At 37.3% G+C, this 13,012-nt stretch overlaps 1 protein-coding gene across 1 annotated transcript; it reads right to left on the reverse strand.

The window, feature by feature from the left end:
* Positions 1-200: 200 nt before the first annotated feature.
* LOC113272422 lies at positions 201-1,064 on the reverse strand. Its single transcript, XM_026522258.1, has one exon. It carries the CDS (start codon positions 1,062-1,064, stop codon positions 201-203), a length of 864 nt encoding a protein of 287 aa, XP_026378043.1.
* Positions 1,065-13,012: the final 11,948 nt, after the last annotated feature.

The raw sequence follows: 13,012 nt of genomic DNA on the forward strand, positions 1-13,012 counted from the left end.
GGTGGTGATCCTCCGATAACTATAATGACAATATATATGTTTGTTTGTTCTATGGTTGAAATTGGAGGAAGTTTTTTTTTACTCGGTCAAATAAAATTAACAAAGCGAAAACTGTACAGGGACTAGGCTTTCTTAGTGATTGGCCGTGAGGCCATCCACCAGAAAATCTATTTGAAGCGATAATAAACCCTTTCAGGCCATTACACAGACGGAATAAAACCTGGCCTACCCTCATAAAACTCAAAAATATTTTCAGCCAGCAAACATGCTTGCTTGGCCGAAGCATCAACTGAGAAATTAACTTCCCCATAGCTATGAATATAGCGAATGTTGTTGTAAAAAGACTTCGCCATTCTCCACTTCTGCACCAGCTTCCAAGGAAGCTCACCCTTTTGAAAATCTTGGATGCAACTCATTGAATCTGAACGAATGCAAATATTCTTCACATTCCATCTCTTGGCTAACATCGCACCATAAATAACCGCACACACTTCCGCATAATAATTTGTTTGCCAGCCAAGGCCAACACAAAGAACGTCAAGCATTTCTGAGTTGGCATCACGAAAAGTAACACCAGAACCACCTTGGCCTAGATTTCTAAATGACGCGCCATCACAACAAATCATGATTTCATCATGATTAGGAGGAGACCAACTAACCTCAATCGGAGTAGACGTTTTGCATGATCTATGCCTCACCTTGAAATATTTCAAAATGCGCAAATCTGCTAAATTGTTGTACATATGGCCCTTTATTCTAATTGAGTTATCACGAATTACCTGATAAACTCTACCTTTAAAACCAAGCCATTGAACTGCCATACCTTCAAAATAAGCTTTGTTTCGCAGCTTCCATAATTCCGTGACAATTGCGAGATTTGCAACAAGCCAAAGATCCTTTATCATCCTGCTACGTCCCTTAGCAGCCTTGTAAGAGGCCACCAAATCTTCATTAGGTTGCAGATTAAAAATTCCAGACGCCCAAGCCCAAATCCTCCTAGCAACTCTGCAATGCCAGGTGATGTGGCTAATAGATTCGCAACTCTTCCTGCACAAGCGACACATAGTAGGCATGCTCCTACCCGTCTTCTTAATAATATTGTCTTCACTAGCACAACATTGCTTCTCCAAAATCTTCCAGTATTGTACATTCAAAGTAGGGTGCACAACCTGCCTAGTAAAAGAGCCGCACTAGGTAGAACTTCCGCTGGCACTTTAATTGCAGCATTAGCCGACTTGACTGAAAAACACCTTTGCTATCTAAATCCCAAATTTTATAATCTTCACCACCAGCAATAAGAGGCAAATTTTCAACATCAATATTGCAACGTAACATCAAATCCCTTGTTTTTTTAGGTATGACCCAAGCACCATCAACAATAATATCACTAACCTTAGCCGTAAAATCATTAGGGCCTTTGTAAGTGATTCCAAGCCTCTTCGCAATCGAGAAATCACCACACCAATTATCAAAGAATAAGGAAGTATTTGCACCATTACCTATAATCGAGCGTGTATGTTTCTGCACAAAATTGTAAGCCAATATGATTCCTGAAAAAACCGAAGGCGTCAGGGAAACTGAGCGCCAGTTGAAGTCAGGGACGGTATTAGGGGTGCTCCAGCCACCTCCAAAATCCTAAAAAATCACCCAAAAATCAATTTTTCCTGTGTAATTTTTGGAGAGAAAATAATAATAGACCTCCTAGGAATTTAATGTTTAGCCCATAATGTTATCTTAGCCCACCCAGTTTTTCAATCCTGCTTCCGTAGCGGGTTGAAATCTTGTTCAACAATATACTAGAGTAGGTGGGATTGTAATGGAGGAGGTTAGCGATGATTCCCCATCATTTTGGAATTTGTATTCGTGATTTTGGAAGCTGTTAGGGCCAATTGAGAGGGTCCTCTAAAAAGAGAATATAAATCCATAGCATTGACCGGCTGTTTTAATGTTGTCACAAACATTTTTTGAAATAAAAAAAAAGTCTACAAACAAAATAAAGAAACACAAAGACCAGTATTATTACATTCCCGAACTGTCATACCCACCTCTATTAAAGCAAGTCTTATGGTGGAAGAGTTCCATATTCCATCTTCCACGCCACCTCAGCATTTAGGATCGTGGATGGAAGCGCAAGTGTAGTGGTGGAACAACAAAAACGCTAATCTTAATTGCGTTGAGCACTAATCAGAATAGCGCTAAAAAAAACGCTAATCATAATAGCACAAAATGCTATTCAGAATAGCACAAAACGCTATTAAGATTAGCGCTATTTTTTCAGCCATTAGATTTCCAATGTCTCATTTAAATCTACGGATAAAAAAAAAGTGTTATTCTGAATAGCACTTTGTGCTATTTTGATTAGCGTTGAGCGCTATTTTGATTAGCGCTTTTCGTCATCTAGTGCACTATTCTGAATAGCGATTTACGCTAATCTGATTACCACTACCATGGATTCCACGGACCATTACACGAAACCATGGAACACTGCTTGGGTTTTTCATGAAAAACACCAATTTGGAAGCCGCTAGACTTGACATTCCATGATTTTTCCACACTTGGAATAGGATGGATTCCACCATAAGACTTGCTCTTATAGGTACAGTACTACTACTAGTTGCATACATCCCACCATGCACCATCTAAAGACTTAAATGCCTAAAGAAATAAATCTTTCACATTGAACGGTGAGGAAATCCTCGCTTCTTGTTGGTCGAAACATGTCTTCTTTGAGTTTTATGAAACGAGCATTTTGGTGAGGACACTTGACAACGTATAATTCGTTTAAAAGTTTCTCAACTTAACGTTTTTGGAATTTTAGAGCATCTCCAACATAAGGTGTAAAAAATCCTATGTGGCTTTTTAATTTAGTCCTTTTATTTATGGGGTCTATACATAGAGTAAATACAAGACCTCACATCTAAAAAATCATCTCCAACAGTAAAGAATTTTTTAAGAAATATAATGAAAAATATGACGTGGAGGTGGAGCCGGAGGTGTAGATAACACTTTCTTGAACACCTTCATATTTAGTAATTGGTCCCTCATACTTTGTAGGACCCTACTGTTGGAGATGGATTCATGCCAAACGGGGGTCTAAAATCCTATGTGTCACTTAAAAAAACAAGATTCACCCTCTGTCGGAGATGCTCCTATGGAAGTCCGAATTCAATTTGGAAGTCGAATACCTACCGTATTAGGACTCTTTTTTTTCTAAATTAATACATACAAGAAGAAAAAAATAGTAATTGGTCTCTCGTACTTTGTAGGACCCTACTGGTGGAGATGGATTCATGCCAAACGGGGGTCTAAAATCCTATGTGTCACTTAAAAAAACAATATTCACCCTTTGTCGGAGATGCTCCTATGGAAGTCCGAATTCGATTTGGAAGTCGAATACCTACCGTATTATGACTCTTTTTTTCCAAATTAATACATACAAGAAAAAAATCCACATATTTCACACATATTTTATGAGAAAATAAAAGGAAAAATTTTTATGCGAGAATAAAAGGAAAAAAATAAATGTATGCGAAAATAAAAAGGAAAAATCTAATAAAATCAGAGTATACTTACTATATTTTCTCTGTCTATTTAATTTTATGCGAAAATAAAATGAGAAAAAGAAATGTATGTGAAAATAAAAAGGAAAAATCAAATAAAATCAGGACATATTTCGTATATTTTATCCACCTATTTAATGTATTCGCTCCCCACACCAAACAGAAAATACACCAAATCGAAAATGCATCACTACGTGGCGGAACGAAGCCCTGCGACACACCAAATTAGAAGAAATAAAAAAAGCTGGTACGTAGCACGCGCACAAATCTAATAACTTGTTATCCACAAAGCTGAAACTCAGAGTGATAAGATGCTCCCATGAGAACATAAGTTTGACACAACGGTTCCATATATGGCTTGCCTCCTAGTGCACTACTACTCTATGCAATTGTACGAAAAATTTAAACACCATTAGTGTACTTCGTGATACAACAGTTTGTGACACATGAATATAATGTCACTAATGCGTCAGAGGCGCATCTAACACGGATACGTGATCAGTTACGAACTGTTGGTTGCATCCCATTGCATGTACAATTCCAAATCTCAACCATAAGTCCACATATACCCACTCTGATGAGATATAGTAACATTATTGGGAGCAGATGTGGACCACAGTCCATAGCGGATTTGCTCACTTCTCACATGTTATTAATTTTCCCCTCTATATATATAAATGTTTAGGAAATTATACAAATATAACCAGCAAAATTCACAACACAAGAAATTTGAAATAACAAGATCGATCAGATGGAGAGAAACAAGTACACAAATATTTCCGTGTGTTTTCTATCATTTTTTTGTTTTCTTTTTACTCGCAGCCCAGGCGGCATGCATCGAAAAAGGTAAAACTTGTGGACTTCGCAACGGTGCCGCATGCTGCCCTGGACTACTCTGCATTATAAGCAGCCCATTAGGTGTAGCAACATGTCAATCATGTTACCATAAGGGTGAAAGGTGTGGACTTCACCACCCTTGTTGTGATGGACTTCACTGCGATGGTTGGTTCAAAGGCATTTCAAGAGGAAATGGTTTTTTCAAAGGAAGATGTCAATCCGCATCAGTCAAATCCTACGAGAATATTGTTGAGGTTACGGAGGGTGAATACTAATTAGTATTTCACGTAGCACTGGGCCGATCAACGGCTAGAACTATATATAATGGTATATTATAAAATAAGATCACTGTGATGTTACATATCGATCGACTAGAACCATATACTCTAGTATATGTTCTAGTGAAGCCACTGTAGCACTACATCGATCAATGGCTCGTAACATTTTCTAGGTTATTTATTTATTTATGTTTCGCTTTGCAAGATGATGGCATGGTTCATCATTTTGCTTGATATTTTATGTACGTTTTGCTCTGTACGACGACGACGATTGTACCCTGTGTGCAAGCGTTTGATTGTTAAGTAATATATAAGCGTAATATAAATGTGTTTATCTCTAGTACCCATCCCTCTCTCCCCCTCTTCAAACCCTAGTTCCAGTAGATCTCCTAATATAAGAGACTGGATTTCATCATTTTCTGTTCTTGTTTTAGCTTCTATGACTTGCTAGTTTGCTGAAGTTGTAGAGTTAACCTGGCTTGCTGAAATTCCTGAGGAACCCAAATTTGGCTCCTCTCTTTTCCACAAACCCATTGTTAAGATGATATATATGAGTAGTCCAAAAAATAAGGATCTTTATCGGGAGTGTGATTGATTTCACAAAATCCTCCGAAAATATACCATCCATGAAAATCTTCAAAAAATGTGAGCTTGACCGGTCAAGGGACATACACTCCCTAGTCTTTTATGGAAATACCTTCTTTTATCATGTCTGTAGTGTGATATGTACACATCGGAATTTTTTATCATTATTTTCTCGTTTTTACAATAATCTCACAAATTTACTTTTAACTGAGACCCACCGTTTTTTACTAATGCCATGTGGATGTGCAATAAGGATATGTAGACATCCAGAATCTAGGCATAATATTATGTTTGATAAGTGTAGACATCTATGTTTCAAACTTCTACACATCGAACACTATTCATAATTAACAAAAAGATTAATCATAATAACAAAAAGATTAATCAGAATTACAGAAAGATTATACGGTATTGTACAAAAATATAGGATTATACAAGAATTATATGGGATTAAAGAAGAATTATTAGGCTAATAGTGAACAGTAATTTATTACTAATTAGCCTTGATGTGCAGATGATCTTTCATCTTTTCACTTCAATATCTTCGACTTCATCTCTCCCAAAGAGATAAATTTTTTTCTTCCATAGGACACACCACACACCTTCGGAAGACTTCTATCTTTCTTATTATTCCTCTTCTTTTTTTCCTGAAGTGAAGCTCATTAATAAGATCTACATATCAGGTATGGGAAATCCGTTTTTCAGAAATCAAAATAATGTTTTATTTTGTAAACCCTAGAAATTTGATTTCTAATCATGTTAGATTTTCAACTCCATAGGGATCGAAAATATGTTCTGATCGGAAATGAGGGTTCTCCATATAGATCGATTAGGGTTCTCCATATAGATCGAAAATAAGTCCTGCTAGGTTATGATATAGTTGATTGTAATATTTTGTAGATATTGATTTTGCTTTAACAAATGATGATAATGTAAAATTGGATAGAAATTTTCATTTTGATTTCATGAAATAGGTTTCAAATAGGGGTTAATAGGCAGTTTCTTAGTGGGTTGGATGCGGATTCTGATTTTGGTAGTGCGTTTTTTAAAGATGATTTAAGCAGAAGAGTTAGATTAATATCATTGTGGATCAGCGTGTTAGACAGTCTCCTGAAATGCCAATCTCAATGTGTAAGCACTATTCTGCAGTAGTGAGAAAATGAAGCCATTGAAGTAGTTATTGAAGCCATATCTACTTATTCAGTGGAGGCCCTTATTGGGGTACTAGTCTCACAATTTGGAGTGGCACCTGGCAGAAAGAAGAGTGTGCAAACTGGTGTTTTTAGTGCCATTAGCAAGACTGAATTTGCGTTCCTTCGGTGCAATTTTCACTTTTCTACTGTATATTCAGATATTGTAAGGGTTGTCATGATGTTTTATATGTTTCAGTTGCAGGTGTTTTTGTTTGATGCCTGATATGAAAGTCCATGTTCACTACAATGGTAATTGGGTATGGAAAAGCGATAACGATACATATGTCGGGGTTCATTTACAATATCTGGTTTTCCAGGGAATGTTTACTCTAGAGGATATAAAGAAGAAAGTAGCGAGTCTACATGGTTTTGAACAGGGACCTGATTTGGAAGTCTATGGTCTGGTATGTATTGAAGTTACAGGGTGTAGACAACGGATATTGATTACCGGATAAGAAACCTTGAACTCTTATGTGGAGGAATCACCAGGAGTTCTATCTTTTTTCGTAATAACATCTCGGAAAGAGGCATCTCAGCAAGTAACAATATATACTCCCGGAACTCCCTTTACCAATAATGTTAGTCAAGTGTGTTCAAATGGGAATACACCTTCAACCTCAGTAGACCCTACCAGCGGTAACATAGTGAATTCCTCCGTCAATGATAACTCCAGCATGGTACGGCACCGCCTAAGTCATACTGGCAGTGGTAATAATTTTATCTGCTTCTCCCTCTTATTGTTATATTGTTATCATTTCCAAATCTTTGTATCCCAGCCTGTGGATCTTACTGTATTTTCCTTGTAAAGAACACTCGTAACTTTGTTATGTTGCTAACGCAGCCTGGTAATAGCTAGAAATTTGTGTATATATTTTTACACACGACACTAAAATATGCCATGCCAAATATGTATTCCTACATTATCTAGTCTCACTAATCTATATTGTGTTTATCTATTTCAGGGAATGAATATGTTTCTAAAGCTAGGAGAAGCCTTGAAGCAACTTGGGACACACCATTTCCCATCGAGTTACGCCGCCTACATAATACTCCGTCAAATCCAAAACCTCTGCGGAGTTCTCCACCTCCCCAAACTACAGGGAATTGCAGTGGTATGAGCTGTATGAGGGTCAAAGATTCAAAAACAGGGATCAACTAAAACTGGCTGTTGGGATGGTCAAAATACTAGACTTGAGGCCAAGGTTTCAAATAGTAAGCTACATTCTATATTCGTATGTTTGGATCCCACTAAGGAGTGTAGGTGGGATGTGTATGCAAGACAAATGCCTTCTCTTACCTGGTGGGAAATCACTAAAGTCGCAGCTCCACGCACATGTACGTTGTCCTCAGGAAAAAAGAGATGGCTCGTCAAATGGCCATACTCTTCAAGAAGGAATTTGCCAAGTGTGACTGTGTGTATACACCCAACCAACTGATGCATGACATGAAGAGAGATTATGGTATCACCATCACTTACAGGCAGGCTTACTCTGGTTGTAAACGGTGAACTGAAGCGGTTAGAGGTTCTCTCGACGATTCATACCAATACTTGGTGGGTTACAGCCAGATGCTTGAACTACACAACAAAGGAACAAAAACGACGATTCATACCGATTCAGATGATGCTGTTTTGTATTATTTTTTTTGCGCTGGGTGCATGTATACATGGATTCAACTTGGTGTGGACCCGCATTTGCTGTGGATGGTACGCATCTCTCTGGGGACGGCCACGGAGTTCTACTTTCCGCAGTTGGGTTTGAAGCTAATGATCAAATATTCCCTATTGTGTTTGCCATTGTTGATTCTGAGAATAAGGAATCCTGTGAATGGTTCATGAAACATTCGATGCGCTTGGTCCCAAGTTTTCATCAAGAGAGGATCTAGTTGTGTGTTCAGACAGATCGCGAAGCATCAAACACGGGGTTTCAACAGTGTTTACCAGGGCATGTCATGTGTACTGGGCATATCATCTTAGAGGTATTTAGTAACAACACTTTACGGTCGAGTTACATCTGTTAGAAACTCATCTCCCTTAACCCTTAAACTTATATTTAGCTTTATGTAGCACTAAAATTTGGCTAGTCTTAAGAGCATATTACATTGAGGGCATATTCAATACTTGGTTGATTATCATTTTCTCACAATGCAGAGAATATCAAAACGAAGTACCACAACGTCGCAGCTGCTACGACGTTTATGAACGTTGCTCTAGCATACACTGATGATGATTTCCGGAAGGCTATGTCAGAAGTCAAAGAAGATCCAAAGGTTTTAGCCTTTGTACGGGATATTCCATCAAGGAATTGGGCTAGAATTCATTCCAAATCATCCCGTTATACTCTCATGACAACAAACATCTGTGAGAGTTGGAATGCCCTGCTTTTGAAGGATAGAAAGCTCCCAATAACCTATTTGTTCGATTGCATATGGTCACAAATCATGACGTGGTTCTCTGAACGTAGAGACCTAGATAAGCAAGATAGGCATCTTATGAGTAACTATGCTAGAGACATTATTGCAGGTCGGTAGCGGTTGGCGCAATCATTTAATGTCAATAAAGCATGTGATGGTGAATTCCAAGTGGATGAGGTAGTGGTAGTTAATAATGATCAGCATGTCGTCCGTCTGGAGCAGAAGTCTTGCACTTACAGGTTCTTTAACTAAGAGCATTTGCCATGTCCACACGTTCTTGCAGTAATTATCAGCATGAAGGTTAATTTTATTCCGCTGTGTGGAGATTAATATTCAAGATCTAAATGAAGATCAATGTACGCTCCTGCGATAAACCCAGTACTGAGTCAAGAACGCTGGGTTGTGCCAGAGAATGGGCTCATAGTGTTGCTTGCATACAGAGAAGCGCCAGAAAAGGGTCGTCGGAAAAGGAAGCGATATATCTCTAATGGTGAAAAAGCAGGCAAAAGTCGGAAAAAAAGGCCCTACAGTAACTGTCATGAGCCAAGTCATTATGCTAGTACTTGTAAGGTTTGAATTGTGAAACCAGTAGCTTTCCATAGTACTTTTCCTCCGTCGTATGTTTTGTTTCAACTGTGTTTTAAAATTCAGTGTCGTGGACAATTTTCTTAGATGAACCTAAACCCCAATCCTTTCAATTGCTTTGCATGTTTTTTGGGTCTCTCCAAAAGTAAATTATGGACTCCTAGCAGAATCATTTTTTTTTTGACTTGGACCAATATGGTTGAGTCTCTTAATGGCTAATTTGTCAAAAATAAATATAACCGTTAGGTCCTTAAACTCTATAAAAAGAGACCCTTTGATCATCTCTTCCTCGTCCAAAACATAGTTTTAAGCTTTCAAATACATTCTCATCTATTTCTCATCCAAAAAATAAGAAGAAAAAACTATGGCTATTCCAACTCCTTACACTTACGAAGAAAACTCTGCTGTTACTAGAGCATGGATGACGGTCAGACATTGGTTCGGTAACGTCAAGTCTTCTCTTGGAATGATGTGCACCATGGAAGGATGCAAAACGGAAGACAAATATGATGATGCCAATGCTTTTGAACTTCACGAAGAACCCATCTCAATAATTTGCTATAAATCAATTGATCATGAAAAAGATCTTCCATTCCAGATGTCCATTCAATTGGTTGGAAATCTTCTTCAAATTTTGAGGTTGTTTGTGAACAACTTGAGATTGCATCAAAGAACCTAGATTTTATGAAGAAGGAGCTAAAGAAAGCATCTGATGAACTCGCCCTTGTCCGTTCCTTGGTTGCTGATCTTGTCTAAGTCTTTTTGTTTTGTCTAGGAAACTTCTTATGAGAATTTTATTCTTGTGTTTTTAAGAAGGATAACTAGGGTTGGGAATAGCCATTATTGTGAGTGCACATAGCTATTTCCAACGATTTTCATCTTGCAATGTTTTTAGATTTATTTATTTAAATTCTAAAGTTGATTTGGAAGATGATTTTTGCAGTATTAATCTTTATGGTTTCATATATTGCAATTTGTTATAGGATATGTTGTTTACGTCCGTAAACCTTGACTGTCCCATACGTGTTCAAAAATTATCTCCATTATATGTCGATACGAAAGTAATGATAAAAGATAGAATGAACTTTTGACATCAAAAGTTAAGCCTATTATGTCTTTATGCAAATATTGATGGAAGATAGGATGAACTTTTGATTACAAAGATTAAGTCTATTATATGTCATTGTGCAGATACTGATGAAAAATAGAATGAATCTTTATTTATTCCGCAGTATTGATCCTTCCCTGATCCACATCTTTGTGTACATACTGTGTTGCTCCGTAATTTTTCTTATGTCGAGCATGGCCAATTGAATTGATCATTTTCCTTGTGGTTAATTCAATTGAGATTTTTGGATACAAATTCATGTTCCCATGTGATTTGATTATGTCCAAAGAAATCCGTCTTTTCCTGTAAAAGTAAGGTCGCTCTTTTTGTTCTTGCGGGAATGACATTTTATGGGGGGGAGTTCTTATTTGAACTTGTGCTTAATTGCCAAATCTTTGTGGGGAGTGCAGTTGTGGAAAATTGTAGGAGTTTTCTTGTATCTTTATAAACTCCTTGATGAATGCATTTATCTTCGGCTATATGATTGCATCTAAACAATTTGGTATGTTATTCTCTTTTGGTCATGAAGTATCTCTATGAAAATTTCATGAGGATCCCACTAGTTTTCGTACCTTTGCCAATTTATATTGACAAAAGGGGGAGAATTAATGTGTAGTTTCATACTACAAATACATATGGTTTACGGATCATTATGTAAGGGAGAGTGGCTTTCATGTGAGATGAAGTATTGACTAAGGGGGAGTGACACATATCACCATAGTATTGTTGTCAAAGTTGTGACACAATTCAACTTTGATGATGTGTAATAATACTATGACACTGTATAACAATGATTGAGAGCAACTGTTTTCTCATTATTATCGCTACGGATCTTCAACAACTATGATCCTGAGTTGAACACGTTTAGAATCATGGAGTACTTGGAAGTGACAAAGATTTCGAGTCGTGTTGAAGATGCCAAGGAGATCAAGCATTTGTATGAGAAGCTACAAAGTTTTATTTATTTTTTAATCCATATGTATTGATAGTTTTGTCACTAAAATTGACAAAGGAGGAGATTGTTAGGGCACTGCTCGATCGAACTCGCATGTGTTGCTATCTCAAGCATGTTTATCAATGTTAGTGATCAAAACTATAAGTCTTGATTTCTAGTCTACTTATAAATGTCTCGGACTAGGACGTAGATTATGTAGTTGAACTTTAGACTTCACGGCGTTCATCATTTGAAGACGAAGAACTACTAAGGCGAGCTTGTGGAACTTCATTAACAAAAGGTATGTGGAAACTAAAACTCATCTATCACTTGGAAAGTCTATTTCTACTCTATCTCCTATATTGAGACATAATTCGTAGTGCTATATAGTTTTCTACTATGCACATTTGATATTTCGAGCTGAGTTTAACTCGCTTACATATTTCTCGAAATATGTGTTGGTAAGCTTTTGCTTCGACCAAGTTCATCTTATATTCTTGACGAAATTCAAAAGATGATCATGAGAAAATTTCTGAGTAACATCTTACATGGTTTGTGTGATACAATCATTTGGTGTAGACTTGGAATGTTATGATTATTTCAATAACTTGAAAATTGCTTTGATGCTAATAGTGTGTAAAAACAGCTATTGTCATCCTCTAAGAAAGTTTCAATGATTGAAATAAGAGTTTAGAACACTTAACCATTATTGGATTGTGACATGTTGTGTACTCTTGCACATATGTAATCCATGTATGGGAACCATGGTATGCATACCCGTATGCTTACTGGTGTGCTTGGGAACGACACACAAAAGACTTGCAAGTATACAAGGTTAAGTTTTAGTATAGAAAGTAAGAATGGGATCAGTCCACAGGGAGTGGGAGCATACAAGAAATTATCCTAAGCTATCAATGGGTGCAAAGCACTATGGCAGTGAGCAAGGCAAGGTAATATGGCAGATGCAAAGAACCAAAACAGTTAACAAACCAAAGCAGTTAACACAAGATGGCAAAACAACAAAGATTAAATGGCAGAGGATATAAAATAAAAATAGCAGGGAACCAAGGCTGTAAGCCAAGGGCAGGGGGAGTTTGTGCACTGATTTCAGTGCACAACAGCTTCAAAATGCAAGAAAAACAGTGAAGGAAAGTAAATTTAGCAGGGAACAAAATAGAACTGAAATTATAAGTGATTGTAAAGGATTTGTGGTTAAGCCAAGGATTAGAATCCACCTTGTGTCCTAATCAAACAACATATTTCTAGGTTGAGTTGAATATCCTATGCATACATCTAGAAATGGAAGAGAACTAACTTGCTCATTAGTTTGCCCCTAGTATTGACTGTCTTTTGACAGAACAGTCAATCACAGGCACTATGAGCATTAGTTTCTTCCAATTGCTCAAGCAAAACAGGGCATGGAGTTAACTATCCTAGCAACTTGTCATTTGACAGTGCATAAGGCTTCAACTGAGCCTTAGCTTAATGCTACTTAGCTCATGCTCAACATATTACATACA

Source organism: Papaver somniferum, chromosome 4, assembly GCF_003573695.1.
Source record: "Papaver somniferum cultivar HN1 chromosome 4, ASM357369v1, whole genome shotgun sequence".
Classification (NCBI taxonomy): domain Eukaryota; kingdom Viridiplantae; phylum Streptophyta; class Magnoliopsida; order Ranunculales; family Papaveraceae; genus Papaver; species Papaver somniferum.

Coding starts and splice junctions, on each gene's coding strand:
- LOC113272422 (XM_026522258.1), bottom strand. CDS start 1,064: ATGTGTCGCTTGTGCAGGAAGAGTTGCGAATCTATTAGCCACATCACC.